Source organism: Elgaria multicarinata, chromosome 7, assembly GCF_023053635.1.
Source record: "Elgaria multicarinata webbii isolate HBS135686 ecotype San Diego chromosome 7, rElgMul1.1.pri, whole genome shotgun sequence".
In the NCBI taxonomy this organism is placed as follows: Eukaryota; Metazoa; Chordata; class Lepidosauria; order Squamata; family Anguidae; genus Elgaria; species Elgaria multicarinata.
Genome location: NC_086177.1, coordinates 30,316,076 through 30,339,152, shown reverse-complemented (window position 1 = coordinate 30,339,152; position 23,077 = coordinate 30,316,076). Strand labels below are relative to the sequence as shown.

Sequence of the window (23,077 nt, the reverse complement as noted above, 5' to 3'; positions counted from 1 at the left end):
TTTTAAAAATTATTCACGGTGTGTTGCAGGAGGCATCCTTGTAGAAGAGGCCTTCTCCCACCTCTCACTGTCACAGGAGGGGATTCCTCTTTTAAGATGGCATTGGCCATGCTGTTTTTATATGAGCAAGGATCATAGCTCAGTGGCAGAGCAGATCCTTTACATGCAGAAGGTCCCCGGTTCAATCCCTGGCCTCTTCAGATAGAGGTGGGAAAGTCTCCTGGCTCGAAGCCAAGAACTCCTCTGCCACAACATTGAGCATAGATGGTCAATGGTCCAACTTGATAGAAGGCAGGTTTCTATGTACATTCTATTCTTATTTGTTTTATAATTGTATTTTTTTTTAAAAAAAACGTTCTAAGTTTTTTTCTAAAAACAAAATCTGCCAGATTAATTAGAGTGTCTGTGTCTGTGTCTGTGTAGGGCAGGGTGGGGGCAATTAGCTGGCCACAAGATTTTTAATAGATTATGTAGATAAAAATAGATTTTAATAGAGTATTTAAAGATTCATTGGACTAACTCATGGTTGTGGTTGCAATTTGACTGTAGCAACCTTGTTACATCAACTATGTTTGTCCCAGATATGTTTAAACATTTTGCTTTGTCTCTCCCCCCACCCCCCGGCCTTTTCTTTTTTTAACATTTCTAGTTCAGAGAGTGGCTTAGAGCAGAGTATGGTGAAAACCCTTTGCAAGATGAACAAGAAGCTCAAAACCTTCTGCAGAAGTACAAAGCACATGCAGCAGCTCAGTCGAATACTTCAGGAAGGCAGTGGGATGATAACTTTGCCTCCGTGGCCTCCTTGTCAATGACTGCTCCTCCATAAGGGCCACTAATACGCCGTTCCATGGATGAAAACAAGAATACTTAACTTTTAAGAGGCTGCATTCAGACATCATGCCAAACCATGGTTTATCATGACTGTGATGACTCTTGGGGAGCTTATGGCTCATGTACTCCTCCCCTCCAGCACAGCCATGAGAAGACCAGGAGCTTTTGCTTCCATTTTCAATTAACCACAGTTTAACATTGTATCTGAACCCTAATCTGTGGTTAATCTTAACTGTGCTTGTTTGAACCAAACTAGGTTCATAACCATGGTTTGAAGTTGGCTTGTTTCAAACAACCATGGGTAAGATTGACCAGGTTTCTGTCTGATTTGGATAATATAACAAGCCACAGTTGATCAGCGATGGAAGCAGAAGCTTTCATACTCCTTATGGACTTGCTGGAGCTGGGGTTGGGGGAGACATGTGAGTCAAAGGCTCATGTAAATTCAGACCTATCACAATAAGCCAAAGTTTATGATGATGTCCAAATGCAGCCAATGACTCAGCAGGGTAACTTGCTTTTACCTCCTCCTGCACATGCACAAAGAGGATGTGTTTTGTATTTCATAGCTCCATGATGGAATGTCTTGGTTCTCTTAGTAAGCATGTCTCTCAGTGTGAGAGGAGCAGGACTCCAGACTCCTTAACTTGGGTGTCACCCTTGCATTTGACATTGGCTTTACTGTGTGAACACTAAAACCGCTTTCTCTTCCAATGGCTGTGTAAAGACCATGCCACTTTCTGACTGTTGAAATGCCAAATTATTTTATACTTATGCCTATTCTTCAGGTTGACCACATACCCAGGGTTTGGCACAGCTGCACTTTTCAAAGTTTCTGAATCTTTGTGTTTGTGGGGGACAGGAGGGGACACAATCAGCCCTATAGTAGGGAAATGTGTGCATCAGGCAGAACTTGCGCTCAAGTGGAGCTTTGGTTTCAACGCAGCTAGTCGTGTGTCCGAAGAGGCAAGCTATTGTGCACTGTAAAAAGCAGCTTCTCTCTTCAGCAATAGAAAAGCTCTAGTTCTCACATGTATCCCCTTCTTTAAATGATTGTGTAAAAAAATTCTCTTGGAATATATAGCGAATAGAGTTGTATATTTTATTCGAGAGTGGAGCATAAGTATTACAGATAACTTTATCAGTATTTATTGTACTGGCTTTTGTCTCAGAGATGTTCATTCAGATTATTTTTTATGGTTGGAGAGTGGAGGGATTTCAAAGTATATCACAAATGTATGTATTTAAAGACTAAAATGCATTTATAATGGATGTTCTATAATTATATTTAAAAAAGTTATTCTTGCACTACTACTAAGGGCAGGGAAGCTTTCTTATATACTAATCATCTTGATGATGTTTCACCTGTGATTGCCTTCCCCAATTGAATATATTCAATCAAAACTTCAGGTCTTTTTTATATACGTACATATAAATGAAACGTCCAGTGTTTATGTTGTCACATTTTCTGATTAAAATTGACGTGGTTGACACCAAGTTGTTTTTTGGGATGCTGTTGAATGACCAACTTGAATAGAATATTTCAGAGTTTGGATAAATGCACAGCAGTCAAACTGGCCTGTGAGCTGTGACTCATGCTCTAGAGAACACCAACCATCCTGAATCATACTGGCAATCGCAAATTCTCTACTAAAGTCCAAGTGATGGGGGAAGTCCCTTCTAAAGAGCAGAGGGACTAGAGTTCCTTAAAAATTGTTAAGAATTCATACATTATCTCAGTAATCCTTCCAATAGCCCAGCAGGGGAGCTCTCTGGGCGGTTCACAGAAGAGCATGGCAGCTCTTCTGGAAGAAGCGGTAGTTATTGCAGTTTTTGAATGACTTTTCCTGAAAGTCAAGTATCTTGCACATAATTCCCATGTGATCTTGTGAACGCTGCGTCCCATGTCCTCAACATGCCTGCTCTCTCTGCACGCGACTCATTTTGTTTCAAAATGTCATCCGTTTCTGGTCTGGCATCCAAAAAGCCAGGGGCAGGTAACCTCATGTCTACTCAGTGTTTCAAACTATAGCTCCTATTGTCGTTCAGCATGGCCAATGGTCAGGGATTATGGGAGCTGTAATCTAAAACATATGCTTTAAGCATTGCAGCCTGGGTTTGCTAGGAAACAACAGCCAAAGGGGAAAGGAGGAAGAGAGAAAGAAGCACAAGCAGGTGGTTTCTGAGACTAGGGATACAAAGAACACTGCTAGGTTTCTCAGTAGCGCTACTGCTTGGTTAATATGACATGAAGGTTTCTACTCCCTTTCCCTTTTTCTACACGACATTGAAATCTGAGAAGAGCGGTGTTGCCTCTCCTGGTGGCACGTGTGTTGTGGGTTTCTGGAACTCCCCCTTTAAGATGACAGGGTTGGATCCAGATTTTGTCAGATTTAAAAGCAGACTCCGTCCCCTTTGAATCCCACTAATTTTAAGAGGTCTTCTCTAAGCATGACTGGATTCAGCCCATTCTGTGGCCACCCAGATCCAAACTTTGGAGGTATCTGGGGGTCAAAGCAGCTATGGACAAGGGTGGCCCAATAGTCTGACTTTTGAAAATATAAGACCAGTTGAGGCTGGTGGCTGTCATGTCAGTGGGGCAGTGAATCTGCTCCAGGTTTCAAAACCATTCAGAAGCCTAATCACATCTAAAGTGTGATTCTTCAAAAGTAGGGGGGGATAGCAAGTGTACGTGCGTGAACATACAAAGAAACCCATAAATCTGCATTTCCCTTCAGACCAAAGGCTCACCCATCTTGTGTGACAAACCATGCGTCATAAAAACAAAGTGAAGAGACAAAATGATTCAAACAGGAGCTGGGTCAACGAGTCATTCAAGATGACCATGGTAGTCATCCTAGGTAAGGAACATGACGGAAAAAGAAAGCTCACAGACGTTGGCCGCTTCAGGCCTACACTCAAAACTTCCACACGCTCCTATTTCCTCTCACGTCCTCTCAGCCACCAGACAGCTCTCGGCTTCTGTCAGGGTTGATGGTGGTGGTTCAAAGTCAACTAACTGGCTTTGGTTGTCAAGGTTTCGACTAGACTATGGGATATCCAACACCCTAGGATGAATAAGGATCAGTTGCTGGGCTAAATTAACAGAAAGTGCAAGGTAATGGAAGGTTAATCCCACTCCCCTGTCAACAATTAGGAGTTGCGTATTTTATTTTATTTTTAACCACACTGTGCTTAAGGGTGGAATCCTGTATCTTGGCCTTTCTCAACCTGATGCCCTCCATGTATGTTGGACTACAATTCTCATCCCAGAAACTGGCTGGGGGATTACGGGAGTTTGAGTCCGATACATCAGGAGGGCACCAGGTTGGGAAAGGCAGCAATACATGCTTATCTGGGAGTAACTCCCATTGAGTTCAGTGGGACTTACTGTAAGTCTCCCATAGAAATCAATGGGACTTCAGTGTTTAAGGGTGCGATCCTATGCATGTTCAGTCAGAAAAAAGGCCTATGACACCCAGCATGTCCCAGCCAGGCCTTTTTTTCCTGTCTAAACATGTATAGGGTTGTGCCTTAAGTTGACTAGACCGTACTCATTTTGTCCACAGTTTCTTATTCTAAACTCCATTTTGTGGTCTACAAATGTCTCGCCCTGGGTGCTGCTCCCATTGGAGGCTAGGTAAGTGTCTGAGCAGAACAGTGCCTTTTTGGCTTTCCTCTGGAAGGCCAGCTTTTTTAAAAATAAAATAAAATCAGAAAATGGATGAAAAATACCTTTGCTCCCTATCATATTGCTGGTGTTGAGGTTTCATGGGGGATGATTAGGGGGGTATTCAAAGTCACCCATTGTATTGTTGAATTTGCACCTCTTAGGAATGGTGTGTGTGTGTGTGTATTTATAGGACCATAATAATTTCCATTTGAATTTATGTGGCTATAGGAGCCTTGAGGGAATCCTTGTGAATCAAAAGGTGGGACAGAAATGGGAAAAGAAATACATGGATCTCAATTGTTTGGAGGATGTTTTTATTCCCAATTTGGAGGGAGAGAGAATGTTAACTTCATCAGGTTGTTCTTGAGAAGAAGGTGTACATCATGAGAGCCAGCATGGCTTAGCAATTAGAGCAGCCTCCCTCACAACTCCTGCCATTCAAAGCACCATGGTGGCTGTGGTGGCTGGCACAAATGGGAGTCGTAGACCAAGCCATCTGGAATGTGCCAGGCTGAGAAAGTCTCCATTAGAATGCCAGTCCAGGATGGAGGAGACCCAGGTTCAAATCCCCACTCAGACATGATGTTCATTGTGTGACTTTGAGCTTGTCAATATCTCTCATCCTAACGAACCTCACAGGGTTGCTGTGACAATAAATGATGGTGGTGGTGGTGGGAAACACCTTGGATTATGAGGGGAGGGCCAAAGTGGTTGGATATAAATGTACTTAATGCTATTGTTAGTAATAATGTGCACATTCTCCTTCCCAACCACCCTTAATCATTCCAGTTAAGCCAGTGTGGTGTAGTGGCTAAAGTGCTGGACTGGGAGTTGGGAGATCCGGGTTCTACTCCCCACTCAGCCATGGAAACCCACTGGGTGACTTGGGGCCAGTCACAGACTCTCAGCCCAACCTACCTCACAGGGCTGTTGTTGTGAGGATAAAACGGAGAGGATGAGGAGGGTTATGTACGCCGCCTTGGGTTCCTTGGAGGAAAAAGGCGGGATATAAATATAATAAATAAATAAATAAATAAAGTAACATTGCACCTTCTCTACGAATTTGCTTTCAATCAGTTGCATCATCAGTCTCCCAACTGTTAAGGCCTTGGATGGTGGTGCTGGTGTGTCTCTGTGACAGTTCCTTGTCTGTCTAGATACTTCAACATGATCGTTATACCACAATTGCCATTCAGTTCAAAGTACTGCCAAGCCCCGAGGCACTATTGCCATCTGAAGCGAAGCTTCCACAAACCGCAAGCGTAGCTCCGAGAGTGTGAGTTTAGGTTTTTTTCCAATCACAGCTTGTGGAGGCCCCCCAGTGGCTGTCTTGGTTTCCCACCCCACCTCCAACAGCTTCCTCTGTATGACTGTAGAAGACGGGAGAACAGTAAGATCCGTACATGAGTGTTTTATTAAATGAAGGCAGTACAAGGAGACCTTTGTACACCCGCTGCAGCAAAAGCATTGCATAATACTGAGCTGCCAGCAAGTGTGGGCATCTGCAAAAGAGTACGTCAGAAACGCAAAAAGCATAGCTACCAATGCAAGCACATCTCCATTTTGAAAATATTTTCCCTCTTTATATATGGATGGTAAAACATGTAACTTATATAGTTACGGGTGGTGATGGGGTGTAACTGGATTATTCCGTTGCAGCCAAAACAACAAAAGTCGTCTCATGGCACCTTAAATACGAACAAACTAATTATTAAATGGAGTAGTCTTCTGAGTGTCATGAGACTTTTTGTTGTTGTAGAATCTTAGAATCAAAGAATAGTAGAGTTGGACAGGGCCTATTAGGCCATCGAGTCCAACCCCCTGCACAATGCAGGAATCCACCCTAAAGCATCCCTGACAGATGGTTGTCCAGCTGCCTCTTGAATGCTTCTAGTGTGGGAGAGCCCACCACTTCCCTAGGTAACTGGTTCCATTGTTGTACTGCTCTAACAGTCAGGAAGTTTTTCCTGCTGTCCAGCCGGAATCTGGCTCCCTATAACTTGAGCCCATTATTCTGTGTCCTGTACTCTGGGATGATCAAGAAGAGATCCTGGCCCTCCTCGGTGTGCTTTATATAGGTTTCTATTAGTACAGAATTCGTTTTGGGAGGGAAGATTTTAGAACTGATATTAGTTATCCTTGAAAAGCTGTATCATTATTATTTTGAATTGCCCATTCCATACTTGGAATTGGAGAATTAGGGTAATAACCCTCAAGTCAGACTGGCATCAAAGAGGCACGGTGGGGCAATTGTCAAGGGCCAACACACCCCAGTAGGGGCTAAGTCACAAGATCCCCCTAGAGGCCCTCCTCCTCCTCTTCAGCACTTCCATCTGCTTTCTCAGCTGCCTCTTGCTCTGACCCAGAGAACAGGGATGGCGAGAAACTGCCCCTGCCTGTGCCAGACAAGCAAGTGGTAGCAATGGTAATGAAAAAGAGGATGAGGAGCAATGGCAGCGAGAAGGTAGACTCACTGAGGGAGGGGGGCATTGAGGGGGTCCCCAAAACCTTGTGTTTGGCACACTAATTACACCAAACCCAAGAAGACTTCACCCCACGCACGCCTCAAAAATCTGTGTTTAGATTTAGAGTGTGAGTGGACCAAGATGCTTCAGCGTTCAAACTGACCTAAGTAAGGTTGCCAAATTACCAAGGGAAAGGGGCCTAGCCTGCTCTTGTGGCTTTTCAGGAGAAATCAGCACAGTGAATTTTTCACAGCATTGAAATAACTTAGGGACGTCACGTGCTAATGGCTGGAGATCAAGCCGTTGTTAAGTCCTGGAGCAGTGAGCAGTAAAACGGCAACAACACCTTGACTTTACATGTGGGGGAACTAGGGGGCTGCTTTCACAGTGCTGAGTTGGCATCACTCCGCCGCTAAACCTTGCAGTATCGCTGCGAATAATCCCCACTGAGGGAGGCAGTGCGGGCTTTCAGGCAGCCATTAGATGTGTCGGGGCTGTCGCCTTCCATGGCTTCTGGCAACCCATAGGAGGTCACCTTCTGCCCAAGAACACCTCCGGCGCAGCGCCAGAGTTAGGACAGACAGCAGAAGACCCACGCTGACCTCGCTCAGGCATGAAAGGTCAGGGTAAGTACCTGACTTTTCTGCTGCACATCTTCGACTCTGTGCCCCAGGGTGGCTCCAAATCGGCAGCTGCATCATATAACCAACGGTGTGTGGATTTGGAGCAATCCTGGGGCAAAGACGACATTTAGACAGCCCCTAGGTCTCTTGGGAAACCAGGCGCAAAGGACAGTGTGGCTTGCCTTGTACGTTTTTAATTGTGTAGAAGAGGAAATATTAGGTGAACAAAACTTGTCATGCAGGGAGTGGGCGGGTGGGGAGAGCTGCAGCTGCTGTGAAATCCCCCTTCTGCACATTCAGTCCAGGTGCAAGAGCCTTGTCCTTTTTTGCACCTGGATTCCCTAGTGAAAGCTCTCTTGCACGTTGATGTTCAGCCAGGGTGTTGAATCCCTTTCAGCTCAAGGGCCAAATTCAGTTTTGAGGAAGCTCTTGGGGGGCTGCATTCCAGTGGTGGGCGGGACCCAAGGTAGAAGGGGTGGGGCCAAAATACAGAAAAGAATACTAGCATCTTGTAGCTTAAAGCTCTCACTGCCAGTAACTAAACCTTAGGAGTCATTTTTTCAACCTTTTAGAACGGGGGGAAAACTGCTCAAAAGCTGGGAAACCACCAAATGAATGGCAGTCGGGTGGGTCGGGGAAGAGAGTGGGGCCACCTCGGGAATCCCCCAGGCCTGGATTTGGCCTGCCAGCTACAGGTTCAACACCCTTGATATACAGCAGCAACTGTCACCAACCTGCTGCCCTCCAGATGAGTTGGACTGCAACTCCCATCAGCATGGTCAATGGCAGTGCTGGCTGGGGATGGTGGGGTTTGTAGCTCCAAATATCTGGAAGGCAGCAGGTTGGGGAAGGCTGATGTACAGAGGTGAACTCCACCATCAGGTGTGGCCAAGGAGAACCACGCCCAATGATGTGGTCATCTTGTGTCTATTGTAGAGCCTCTTTGAGGGGCTAGAGGAAAGGGATCCTTGACCATTTTGTGTTGGGCAGAGGATTAGGAAATATAGAGATGTTAGCAACCCTAGAAGTTGTGGATTACAGCCTTGGTATAAAAATCTTACCTTGGGTGATCAGATGCCTGATTACTACTCTAACTCTTATAGTCAGCAGTGGAAAATATTTGGCCGGTGTAGCTCATCATGCAGAGGTGAAAATATTGCACATGAGGAAATTCCCTCTTCTACACCACTGTTAAAGGCACAGGAACCCTATTCAATTTTGCATCTGGTCTTTAGGGTTGCCAATTTTTCAACCTATTCCTGTAGCTGTACTTTTAACAGCAGCTTGATATGTGGGCATTAACAGGTGGCCATATTTATCAGCATGCTGTGATAGGCTTCACCTCTTGATGTCTGAAATTCAAACTGCTGTCAATGGTACAGGTGCATGCTTTTTCTGGTAAGTTGGCAATTCTATGGCCTAGGGATGGGGAGTGTGTGTCTGTGCATACGCGCATCCCACAGGAAACTTGGGGAAATGACTTAAGGGAGTGGAAAACTTGCCCCAAGCAGGAGTCAAGAATACCACCGTGAAATCTATTAGTTAATGCATGAAGGGAGAAAGTGACTTACAAGGTTGCTAACTCAATTGTTGGTAGATGACAGCCTTCCCTAATGTGGTGTCCTCCAAATGTGTTGGACTACAACTCCCACCATTCCCAGCCAGCATGGTCAATGGGTGGGGTACATCTGGAGGGAACCATGTTGGGGGAGGCTGGTATATGAGCTCTGTAAAAATGCAGCCTATTTGCATAACAGACATTAGTCCATGTGTGGTCATCTTGCCTGCCTGAGAACTGTGGTCAAAAGCTTTCAAATAAAAGTTACACAATGATAGAAGAGTTGGATATTGTCTGGGATTGTCCTGTTGAGTGATTTGCCTGATCATCTTGGTGTTCCACAAAACTCTCATAATTTCCTTGGCTGTAGAATGATGGGAGATTATCTGTGAACTCCATGTAACTGTAGCACCTGCGTAAGTTCCATGATAGAAAAGAGATTCATATCTCTTTTCCATCATGGAACTCACGTAGGTGCTAGCAATGTACTAAATAAATAACAATTAATGAACACCTTACAGACAACTTGATAGATCATTATTTCTTCACTTTCTTAAAATAGGGCTCCAATACCAGGACGTTACATCTTCATTTCACTTCTTTATCAGTTGAGAGCCAGTGTAGTGTAGTGCCTAGAGTGTTGGAGTGGGAGTTGGGAGATCTGGGTTCTAGTCCTCACTCAGCCATCAAAACCCCCTGGGTGACTTTGAACTAGTCACAGATTCTCAGCCCAACCTACCTTATAGGGTTGTTGTTGTGCAGATAAACTGGAGAGGAAGAGGAATATGTATGGTGCTTTTCATTCATTGGAGGGGAAAAAGATGGGACATAAATATAAAAAAATAAAATAAAATTGATTGCTTCCACTGTTTCTCACTGTTTGTCTAATGCAATATTTCCGCCCTTCTTAATTGTACTTTGGCTCTTTGTTTCTCTTGTTATTCTCTTTATTTTAAAAAAAACAACAAATCAATAAATATATAGTTGCAAAAAATATATATTACAAGAGAAGCACTCAGCCATGCTCTTAGCTCAAGCTTTCAAGTGTCCTTCCTGTTCTCAGTGAGCAACCAGGCGTTCAGTGGCATTTTTCTTTATGAAAAGACAAAGGTGATTTGCTTTTGGAGCTAATGAGATGCAGTTACAATTCTATCAGCTGTCAACAGTCGTTGCAGCTGCTAGTTGGAGGGGGGAAATTGTGGGTCAAAATTAACTGTCAGAGAAATGTAATAATATGTTCAGAACCTACTCATGTATTTCCTTCTGTAATGCTCAAACCGTGGGCCAGGTTACTAATCTTACAACTGTTTATAAATTTCAAAAGGGCTTTCACAGGGAATGAGGGTGCCAGATTTTTGGAGTGTTCTCTCTCTCTCTCTCTCTCTCTCTCTCTCTCTCTCTCTCTCTCTCTCTGTGTGTGTGTGTGTGTGTGTGTGTGTGAGAGAGAGAGAGAGAGAGAGAGAGAGAGAGATTCCCTTAGTATTAGTATTCCTCTTTAAGGCTGCAACCTTCTGCATGCTCATTTCAGTGAATTCAGGATAAACATGCATTGAATCAGACTGCACATGTTAAAGGGCATTTGTTTGCAACATACTATGGTGATAACATAGCATCATAGGACACATGGGAGAGGAAATTCCAACCCACAGACCTCAACTAGCCTATGGAGGTTCCCATTCTGGCCTGCAGGTCCTCCTTGTATTCCTTCAAATGGGTGGAGTGATGTTGTCAGTGGGCATCTTCTGGCTCATGGAGGGACATGCCTATTGACATCTTCTGACTCATGGAAGGCTCAATGGGAGGCAATTCAGCCCCCCCTTTCCGCCATCTAAAACTGGCTTCCCACCCTTGCCATAGAGCCTCTCTATCTGGCCCGCAGCCTCCCCTCCTCACCGTGCCTGCAGCAATTCAGGTGGAATGCAGCCTGCCACTGAAGCCAATGGTGGGCTTTTCCCAAGACTAATTGCAGCATCAGTGGGGAAGATTGGGTGGGGGGAGGGTCACAGCTGGGGATGGGAAGGTCATCCCTCCCTATGTGCTGTGACCCTGCCCAGAATTGCCCCCCAGTGATGCAACTAGGCTTGGCATAGAGTTTTGTGAGGAGAGCTGCAGATCAGTGGTAGGGCACATGCCTTAGCTATTCCGGGTAGGACTAGGAAAGACCCCTGCCAGAAAGCCCGGAGGAATGCTGACAGAATACCCAGCTTAGGTGGACCATTGGTTTGACTTCATGGAAGGCAAGGCAACTTCTGATATTCCTATCCAAGTTGACAAATTATCAGACATCTGCTGTTGTTTAGGTTAGCAGCTTTTTTAACTACATGGAACCTTTTCCAGACAGTGGCATTCAGAATGGGTGAGTTTTTCTTGAAGATACCAAAGATGGATGTTTCTAATTAGGGTGACCATGTCTAGGGATGTATAGCTTTTGTAAAATCTGTTCTGCCTGCATTTCACAGATTGCCAGGTGACTTTTGTTCCATCGTCTGCTCATTGACAGAAGTGATTTTTCCACAATTTCCCAAATTTGCACAAATTCACATTTGTGCAAATACGCACTTGTGAAAATGCACAAATTCTCCCTAAATGTGCATTTTCAAGCTTTAGCCTACGGGGGAAATTTGCTTTTTCAGCTGGTGTGAGTGTGTGTGTGTGTTTCTATGACTAAATTTGAATAAAATTCCACAAAGTAAAAAAACTAAACTAAAAACTGTCTGTGGCATCCGTGCAACTCAGGAAAAGCTGGTCCACTGCAGAATACCAGGGTCGGATTCATAGAAAATCAAACTCATTTGATTCCGACATGCCTAGCCATATGTCCAGTCCTGTATTTGAAGGGGCTGCCAGAGGGCTGTCCTGTCCCATTCCAAGTTAGAGACAATGAACCAGAAGACCTATTGCCCATCAACAGTGAGCACCTGCAGAGCAGGCTAGGCAGGCAAGCAAGTCTGCTGGTCAGTCTTCTGCACTATGGTGAGATGTACTGTATTTCTATTTAAACAATAACTATTTCAAAACTTGCCTATGCAAATTATATGCAAAACACTGTCCTTTTTTGGTGATGCATTTCCTCTTTTTTGGTGATACATAAGTGGCCACCTTAAACCTGATCCGAAACATGTTGACTCAAAGATGCCTCAACTGTTCCACAGAGGTTTAGTGGAATTTACTTTCCAATAAACAACCTGCAGTCCTCTTGGAAATGGCTGTAGGTAGTGTAAACAAAAGCCAAATGGCAAATCCATGGTTGCAAATCCAGTTTGATCTGTGCTGATTCCTTTTAGGATTGTTGTTGTTTTTAACATATCACCCCTTCTTAGCTGCCAACATGGGAAAATGTAAGCAGTCATAGGTTCCCCTGGCATGGTCATACAGCACAGGTGTTGACCTTCAGGCCTGCAGCTTACATCCCACCTGCACTGGGTCCCAATTCGGCCTTCTGAGGGTCCCCAGGTGTCAATGGCGCCTTCTGCTGGCCTTACCCCCTTTTCTTTGACTCCCAATTGGTGTGATGTCCTGGCTTCTGTGCAGTTTTACCACCAGTCGAAATGGTTGAAATGCTTTCCCTGAGACTAAGTTACTGGCAATAAGCACTTTAAGCTAAACTATGCTGTTATTTTGGCCCTGCCCTTTTTGACTTTGATCCATCACCCACCCACTACTGGAATGCAGCCCTTCTCTAAAACTGAATATGTAAGAGGTTCCATACTCCTGTGACACTGTGACTGGAAAAGCTTCTCCTGCTTAATTTCTGCAAGGGAGAAGGACCAGTAACAACTGGCAACTGTAGAGATGTCTATGATGCATCTGAAAAAGGAAACCTTTTGGTATTAATGTAGGAACAGACCGGTGACAAAAGACAACAATTTATACGGAACCACATTAAGCTGCAATCTTCAACCACAAATTGCTTCATTTCATTTATTTATTTATTTATTTATTTATTTATTTATTTTTATTACATTTATATACCGCCCCCCAGCCGAAGCTCTCTGGGCGGTTTACAACAATTAAAAATAGTAAACATTAAAAGTATACAAAAATTTTAAAAAACATAAAAACAGTATAAAAACAACAACAGTATTCATTTAAAACAACAATTCTGGGGTCCATTAAAACAAATTTAACGTTATTAAATGCTGTTAAAATGCTGTTAAAATGCCTGGGAGAAGAGAAAGGTCTTGACCTGGCGCCGAAAAGATAACAACGTTGGCGCCAGGCGAGCCTTATCGGGAAGATCATTCCGCAGTCGGGGGGCCACCACTGAGAAGGCCCTCTCCCTTGTTGCCATCCTCCGAGCTTCCCTCGGAGTAGGCACTCGGAGGAGGACCTTAGATGTTGAGCGCACTGTACGGGTAGGTTCATGTCGGGAGAGGCGTTCCATCAGGTATTGCGGTCCCAAGCCATGTAGGGCTTTATAGGTTAAAACCAGCACCTTGAATTGGGCTCGGAAACATATAGGCAGCCAATGCAAGCGGGCCAGAATCGGTGTTATATGCTCAAATCTTCCTGTTCCAGCTATCAATCTGGCTGCCGCATTTTGCACAAGCTGCAGTTTCCGGACCGTCTTCAAGAGCTGCCCCATGTAGAGGGTGTTGCAGTAATCTAATTTGGAAGTTACCAAAGTATGGACAACTGAAGCTAGGTTATCCCTGTCCAGATAGGGGCGTAGCTGGGCCACCAACCGAAGTTGGTAGAAGGCACTCCGTGCCACCGAGGCCACCTGTGCCTCAAGTGACAAAGATGGTTCTAGGAGAACCCCCAAGCTACGAACCTGCTCCTTCAGGGGGAGTGCAACCCCATCCAGAACCGGTTGAACACCCCCCATCCGATCAGAGGAACCACCCACCAGCAGCATCTCAGTCTTGTCTGGATTGAGTTTCAGTTTATTAGCCCTCATCCAGTCCATTGTCGCAGCCAAGCACCGGTTCAGCATATCCACAGCCACACCTGGGGGGGATCTACACTATTGCTTTTAAAGCGCTTTAAAGCACTTTGAAAACGTTTTGAAACCTGTATATGCAGTGTGTCCTAGGCCCCAACAGTTGTCAAAACTGTTATAAAGCGCTTTAAAGCAGTATTGTAGATCCCCCCCAGATGAAGTTGAAAAGGAGCAGAAGAGCTGCGTGTCATCAGCGTACTGATGACAGCGCACTCCAAAACTCCGGATGACCACACCCAACGGTTTCATGTACATGTTAAACAGCATGGGGGACAAGACCGACCCCTGTGGAACCCCATACCGAAGAGTCCACGGGGCCGAGCAATGTCCCCCAAGCACCACCTTCTGGAGCCATCCTGCTAAGTAGGAGCGGAACCACTGCAATGCAGTGCCCTCCACTCCCAGCTCAGCCAGACGTTCCAGAAGGATACCATGGTCAATGGTATCGAAAGCCGCTGAGAGATCAAGGAGAATCAACAGAGTTACACTCCCCCTGTCTTTCTCCCGACATAGGTCATCATACAGGGCGACCAAGGCTGTTTCCGTGCCAAAACCAGGCCTGAAACCCGACTGAAATGGATCCAGATAATCAGTCTCATCCAAAAGTGTCTGGAGCTGTCCCGCCACCACCCACTCAAGGACCTTGCCCAGGAATGGAACATTTGCTACCGGCCTGTAATTACTAAAATTTTCCGGGTCCAAGGAAGTTTTCTTCAGGAGTGGTCTCACTACTGCCTCTTTCAGACGGTCTTTTCCTGCATCTAACAATTATTCCTACACATACGCTGACTTTATTCCTGATGATGATGATGATGATGATGATGATGATGATGATGATACAGAAAACATTGGGCTGCTGTCAAAAATGCCATGGAGTCTCCCCTTTCCCTCCATAATGAGTTCAGCTTGCATCACAATCCCCATCAGCCCCAGACAGCATGGCCGATGGTCAAGGATCATAGCAGTCCAAAAAATTATGAAGGGCACCAGATTGCCCAGCTGAATCAACCCTGAACTGTTTCCAGCCACTGGCCTTCATTAGGAATTACCACTGGTTGAGCAAAGAATCATGTTGCAATGAGGATATCATGACAAAGATGGAACAAACCTGTCAGTTTTGGTTTCTCCCACATGCATTTAAAAAAAAAAAAAAACACCTCAAGTTCTTTTTGTCCCAAATATGAAGTAATGTGATCATTCTTCTCAAACACCATCTGTAATTAAATTCTCTCCCATCTCCTCTGGGCAAATTTAGTTCAGCAATTCCCAGCATGGAGAGGACCATGTTGCCCCTGCCTGCTGTGGAGCCTGTCAGAAAAAAAGAGGTGGCAACCCTAGGTAAGCACCAACATGACTGAATAGATTGGGGTTCAAACCTAGGTTTTTAAGAGCTCTGCATTCAGCGCCTCCTGTCTGGATGGACAAATCTGTCAGTTTACTTTTCTCCCACATTCCTCAAGATTATTTATTTATTTATTTATTACACTTATATACTGCCCCCATAGCCAGAGCTCTCTGGGCAGTTTACAGGAAGATGATGATGATGATGATGAAGAAGAAGAAGATGAAGATGATGATGATATCATAGAATCATAGAATAGTAGGGTTGGAAGGGGCCTATAAGGCCATCAAGTCCAACCCCCTGCTCAGTGCAGGAATCCACCCTAAAGCATACTTGTCAGATGGCTGTCCAGCTGCCTCTTGAAGGCCTCTAGTGTGGGAGAGCCCACCACTTCCCTAGGTAACTGGTTCCATTGTCATACTGCTCTAACAGTCAGGAAGTTTTTCCTGATGTCCAGCTGGAATCTGACTTCCTGTAACTTGAGCCCATTATTCTGTATCTCAACTCTTTTCTGACCCTGATATGAAGAAATGTGCAAATCTTCACAAATTCTGATCGAAATGATCTGGAAAGAACGTCTCACCCATCCCAAATCATGACACATGTTACTTTCAACTAGCCATGATAAGTGAAGTTCAACACAAGGCAGGTATTTTTTGATAGCAGCCTTGCGGGTTTTCCAATGTGTTATTCTACCAGCAGACCCAGGCTGAAAACGACTTGCAAAAGGGGCTCCTGATGATATACAAGCCGATGTTATGGGAGCTGAGCAGAAAATCTTGTATGGCATTGATGAGACAAATAGCACCAGTCTTTATTCCAGCTGTTTCTCTCATATTGCCCTTGTTGCTGCCCTTGAAAATGACTCAGAAGTTGCAGCTAGTGCAAAATGCAGCAGTTAGACTGCTGACTGGAACATCATGTAAAAACCATATACTCTTCCGGTCAGAATTCAAGGCGTTGGCTATGATGTTTAAAGCCCTAAATGGTTTGGGACCTTGATACTTGAGGGTGTAAGTCCTACTGAACACAATGGGGCTTGCTTCTTAGACAGAAATGAGCTGTCAAATACCTATGATTAGAGCTCATTAGGTTCAAAGTACCCTAAAACTCACTGGATAGCCTTGGACAAATCACCACCTGTCAACCCAACCTATTTTATAAGGTTGTTGAAAGGATAATATGTTAACATTGTCATCTTTTTGACACCAGACCTCCCTTTACTGCAGGCATATGATGGACTTTTTAATCCATCAATTGAATTATTTCATTGTCACTGATGTTTTAGTTAAGAACATAAGAAGAGCCCTGCTGGATCAGACCAAGGGTCCATCTAGTCCAGCACTCTGTTCACATAGTGGCCAACCAGCCATCGGCCAGGGATGAACAAGCAGGGCATGGTGCAACAGCACTTTCCCACCCATGTTCCCCAGCAACTGGTGCACACAGGCTTACTGCCTCGAATACTGGAGATAGCACCCAACCATCAGGGCTAGTAGCCAAAGGCTAGTAGCCTTTGCCTCCAGGAATTTATCCAACCCCCTTTTAAAGCCATCCAGATTGGTGGCCATCACTACATCTTGTGGTAGTGAGTTCCATAATTTAACTATGCGCTGTGTGAAGAAGTACTTCCTCTTATTTGTCCCAGATCTCCCACCAATCAGCTTCATGGGATGACTCCGGGTTATAATATGTTGAGAGAGGGAGAAAAATGTCTCCCTTTCCACATTCTTCATACCATGTATAATCTTGTACACATCTATCTTGTCTCCCCTTACCTTCCTTTTTTCTTAGCTAAACAACCCCAGTTGATGTAACCTTCCCTCATAGGGGAGATGCTCCAGCCCCTGTTTCTGTGATCTTGGTATCTTTGTGGAAATTGTTTTTAGCTGTTTAAATCTTTTATGTTTTAATCATGTTGTAAATCACCATGAGTCTTTTTTAAAGAGACAGTGACTAAGAAATAATAATAATAATAATAATAATAATAATAATAACAACAACAATAATAATAATAATAATAATGGAATAGCCCCATGTAAACTTGATTGATCTCCTTGAAGTTATACAAGTGCAATCAAGTATTTAAAAATGCTTTTTGCAAAATACATTTCAACATCCTGCAAGTCTGATGAAAATATTACTGAAATGTGAAGCCTGTTATTAAAATGTGACATTAGGTTTGTACATATGGGCCCCTCTTGGCAGTTTGTGAACAAATGTGCCTTTCCCCCAATAGCTGTTGAGAACAGTGAGTCATCATTTTCGATTTTGGACAACTGTGGTGGTCTCTTGTGGAATGGATTTACTCCTTCAGGGGCTGGGTTCTTCAGATATTCTTTTATGAAAATCACACCACCCACTCCTGGGTGAACTTCTGTTTCCTAATTGACTTTGACTTCTTTCTTCTGGTAAGTGTTCTCACAAATACAGAAGGGTGCAGCTTGGACCAAGGGGAGATTTTGGTCAAGAGGCAAAGTGGTAAAACCACCATGGTATGGTGGCTGTTCACTTCAGGGACAAGCCATACAGAACAGGGCCAAGATATTTTGAAACCTGAGCAGGAAAATCCAAATCCTGCTACCTACCACTTCCTCAGCAATATCTACAGTTAAAAACAAAACCCAAGTGTTATATATAATAATAGAATGATAATCTTCTGTCCTTTAATAGCATCCATAATCTGTCTGATGATCTTGCTGCTTTCTGGAAAGGCCAGATGATCCTACATGATGCAATTGTCATTCACCTCTTCCTAGAGTGGCTTGTTCATTTAAAAAGAGGTGCTGACCCTCATGTCTGTGGATCAAATCCACCCTGCCTGGGGTTCCAATCTGGCCCCTCTAGACTTCTCCCACTGGCCCTGCCCCTTCTAGCTCCACCCCTTTCTTCAACTGTCAGTCATTTGGGGCTTGTCTATACGGCTTGTTTACCCCGACCCAAATGCACATATTCACGTCTTAGGTTACATGACGCGGCTCTCCATTTGCTGCAGTGCCAGGTTTTAACTGCGATAATGCACACCTTTGCATTTGCGTTTTACTGCAACTTTTAGATCATGTCCGAGTTTGCATCGCATTATGGCTATGTGTCTTTGGGGGAGTTAAATCGGATTTTGACATGTGGGCAGAGCTTTGAGGGTAGGTCAACATGATTGGCCAATTTCCTGATTTTGCACCAATCAGCTGCCTCATTAGTTCGCGCCGAATTTGAAGTCTTTCTGTGGAGTGAATAGCTAAGGCCTGAAATATTGAGTGGCAGAGAATTCCTTAGGCCCTGGTATATGCACATTGCTGGAAATAAGAAACCCTATATGTATTATTTATTTATTTATTACATTTCTATACTACCCAATAGCCGGAGCTCTCTGGGCGGTTCACAAAAATTAAAAACATTCAAAGTATAAAACAACAGTATAAAACCATAATATAAAATACAATATAAAAGCTCAACCAGATAAAAACAGCAGCAGTGCAAAATTACGAATTTAAAACAACAAGTTAAAATTTATTTATAGACTGTTAAAATGCTGGGAGAATAAAAAAGTCTTCACCTGGAGTCTAAAAGCATATAATGTAGGTGTCAAGTGAATCTCCTTAGGGCGCTCATTCCACAGCCGGGGTGCCACAGTAGAGAAGGCCCTCCTCCTGGTAGCCACCTGCCTCACTTCCTTTGGCAGGGGCTCACGGAGAAGGACCCCTGAGGATGACCATAGGGTCCAGGCAGGTATATATGGGAGGAGGTGTTCCTTCAGATAGCCTGGCCCCAAGCTGTTTAGGGCTTTAAATGTTAATACCAGCACTTTGAATCGGGCCCGGACCTGGACTGGCAGGCAATGAAGCTAGTAGGAGTTCTTCCCAGTAGGAGTTCTGGGAAAGGAAATTCCCCCATACTGGCCCACATACTGACCTGCTACTCTGGAAATGTATGATGCAATCCCATAATCATATGATTGTTGACAGTCTGACTGTGAGTAATCACTCCTTTCTGCTCCATTGCCATTTCAATCATCTCACCCTGCTGCTCTGGTGAAACCGACGGGTTTGGGGAAATCCTCCTCAATTTCACCAAAGCCCCTTTTTCTCATCTCTGGTGAAACTGACATGATTAGTGTCAATTTCATCATTTTTGTTTTTTCTGTTTAAATTAAAGCATTACTATCCATGCCTGCAAGGGTCCACAGAGAGAAGAAGAAATGCTAGAGAGCATAGGAGAGCCAGTGACGAAAATGGCCTTGCAGCAAATGGCCACCATTACGGAATAGAGATGGAATTAGGTTAGGGAGCGGTGCCGTTGTTTGTTCATATCATTTATTAAGATATTTATAAATCTTCCTTCGTTGAATAGATATCAAGGCAGTTGACAATGTGTACCACCAAAACTGGCCATACAACCACAAAATACAATAAAAACAGTAAAATATAATTATAAAACATTTTTGGTAAGGCAGTAAAAAAAAAAAACCAATAGGACAGACTAAGGGTACAATCTTAAGCATATTTAGACGGAAAAAAGTCCTACACCCCATGCTGGGTGGGGAATGCTGGGAGTTGTAGGACTTTTTTCTGTCTAAACATGCATAGGATTTTGCTGTAACTGACTTAAAAAGCCCAGACAAACAGAAAAGTTTTGACTGGCACCAAAAGGCCTGCAGAGTCAGCTCCAATGGCACTTCTATAGGGAGGGTTTTTCACAAACAGGGTGCCACAACAGAGAAGGTACTGCTCTTCTGTGGCCTGCTCTTCTGGTTTGAGGCCTGGCCCTCAGTTGAAGCCTGCACTGGACCGCGATGGAGGCATGTAAGTGGGGGCGAGGGGGCTTACCTGGCGCCACCACCGCTGTCCGTACAGTGACAGCGGCAGAGCCAGGTTAGGGGGTAGGGGAGCTTATTCGGGGCCCATTTTGCCCCCCCTTCCCCACTTACCTGCCTCCGCCACCCACCACAGAGGCAAGTAAGTAGAGAAGGGGAGAAATCTCAATCCGCCTCTCTGGATCTCGCTCCGCGGAGCAGAGCGAGGGAGGGTCGGATAGACCCGAAGTGGATCGGCCCAATCGGAAAGTTCTGGATCAGGGCACGAAGCGGTTCCGGGGGTCCGTATACAGCCCTAATTTCAATATGAGTGACTTTCTCTCCAAAATGTAAGTTTGTCTCAACAGGCCACTGAGGATCCCAACTTCTACCCCAGCAAGGGCAGATTTTAGTAACCCATTCAGCTCCCAGGAAAGCTCTGCTAGATGACTGCTCAAGGATGCAACAGAGGCAAAGAAAGAATTGCTTTGCTGCCACTCCCACCACAAAGTAGGCACGATAAGAATGTGCTCTCACTTGTGTTTCGTCATTGGTGCCGACTGCATTTTAATCATTGTCTGGCTTCTTTCATTGCCAGAAATTGCCTGGTAAATCAGGAGTTGGTTGGGCTCAAAAGCCCTGGAAAGAACACTTGGGAACAATCATGTAAATAGCCTGTTCCATCTCACCATTCCAAGACCAGGGCTTTGGCAGGAGTGCCCACCAGCCATGTCAACTGGAAACTCCCCTGAATGCATTCAGGCATCCTTTAGATTTCATTGGTCTCCAAGGCTGGACCATGTTAACTGGTCCACCATCCCTTTGGAGGGTTATGGACACTGTCAATCTAAATATCACCAAGAACTGGCCAGACTTTGACAATGGGGTCACAGAGACCACCACCACCACCCCTAATTCCAGAGCTCCAGTTTCATAGTCAGACAAAAACACCAGGTGAAGAGTATGTCTGCAGAATGCGTTGGGCCCACCACAAGTTGCGACAGCTCAATGGTTGTCTTGGCAACCGTGAAGTCCCAAGCCGATCCTCCTAAAGCAGCCTTCACATGAATGTTGACATCCCCAGATCTATTGTCCTGGGTTTCCCTAACACCACAGCAGAGACCTCGTCAACGAGCTCAGTTAGGGAGACTGATGGGTGTAAATTTGGTCCTTTTTAACCCCAGAACCTTTTTAACCCCAGAAAATGGGCAGCAGGGTGCACAGTACATCAGCAGAATCCTTCATCTGTCTTTTCAGCCCAATAGCAGGTACAAATGTTCAAACCTGGCACTTGAGTGGACTGGTCTCCTGGTGAGGGAGATTGATGGCAGAACCACTCACCCCTGAATGTTCAGCTGATGTTGGTATTGCGCTATGTACCCAGATGGAGAGAGATGAGACAGATCCAACTCCTCCTGGCTCGTCCACCCAGGTCTTGGTGGCATAGGTCAGGTTGGTCACTTCATCCATGCAGGGTTTAGTCTTGTCTTGCCTTTTTGGCAGCCAGTTAGAGACAAAGAAAAAGTTGCTTTCACAACGAAGGGTATTCCTTACAGGGTCTGGGCTGCTCCTAGAGAGGGAAATTCAAACTAATCAATCAGTAGCTTGGGAGGACCTTGTTATGCATCTTCCAGGTGATTTCTGCAGTGTGAGGCTGAGTTTTGGGGAGAGGTTTAGAGGAACGGTAGAAATGCAGATTGTGGTGTCCATAGCTCTTTAGCCATGTCCTTTGTTCAGAGACATTTTTAGAAAGGGGGTGGGGAAGGTTGGATCCATCATAATGATATGAAACAATAAATCAGTAACCAATAAAAAATAAAAGTAGGTCAGCAAATAAACATAACAATGAGCCAGCAAATTAAAAACACACACGTTTAAAACCAACAGCAATGCATGCAAAGAAATGTATGTAGGTTTCTTTTCTGCAGCTCAAGAACTTCCCTCAGCCCCCTGGGGATTGTGTAGGTGGGGAAGCCCTGAATGAGGCATAATATTCAAGAAACAGTATTTCTAACAGAAAAAAAAATCTGGTATTCCACGGTGCCTGGGACTGTAAGAGGGGAAGTTCGCTGTTCAATTAAATTGTGCCTCAACCAAAACCCCAAAGTAGCTCAGCCTTAGCCTCTCTAACTGCGATAATGGGATAAAAACACTCACCTGCACAAGCTTCTGTTGATGGAATCACTGTATGTCAGCATGTGAAATGCAGTACGGAAATGCTTTGTGAATACTATGTGTCAGGCAGCCACAAGACCAAAGCATCCCACGTTGAAACCCTATGATTTGGGCTCATGCCCCCCGGCAATCTTCTACTACAGGAGGTGCGAATACACAGTTCTGCCTCATATCTTTCTATATAACAAAAACTGCAAATCAAATGTACGTCTTCCTGACTTAAATCAGTTATGAGCAAGGCTCCACAGATGTAGCCAGCCATTATTTGTGGATGCCACCAATCCCCTCCCCTCCCCTGTGGCCTCTGGTAGTCACTCAGGGCTTGGGAGAGAGGCAGGATCATTTGCACAGCCTATGGAGAAGGTACGCAACCATGGGAGTCGCTCCTGCTGCTCAGACCTACTCGAAAAATGCAGTGGAAATGAGACCTCCGGGGTAGGAATCCTAGTGTCCTGCTCACCAGAAGACTTTGTGAACTCGCCCCAGGTGAGTTGGCAAGGCAATGTGTGGATGCCTGATTAATCCTGATTAAGGGTGCTGTGGAATCTACCTTCATCCTTTATTTTTCATTCTATTTAAATATTAATATAACCATCTCTATTTTTAAGTTTAGAAAAAATATAGGATTGGTTCCTGAATTCCTTCCTCAAACAGAGGAGCTCCTTCCCTCCATGGAAAG

The 23,077-nt window shown here is 44.6% G+C and overlaps 1 protein-coding gene across 1 annotated transcript in view; it reads left to right on the top strand.

Annotated features, from left to right (window-relative positions):
* Nucleotides 1-2,322, top strand: part of DUSP22 (dual specificity phosphatase 22) — a 51,843-nt gene extending 49,521 nt beyond the window's left edge. Inside the window, 2 exon segments of the mRNA XM_063129757.1 lie at nt 650-800; nt 803-2,322. Coding sequence (XP_062985827.1) covers nt 650-800; nt 803-855 — 204 coding nt within the window. The 3' untranslated portion in view covers nt 856-2,322.
* The last annotated feature ends 20,755 nt before the right edge of the window (nt 2,323-23,077 follow it).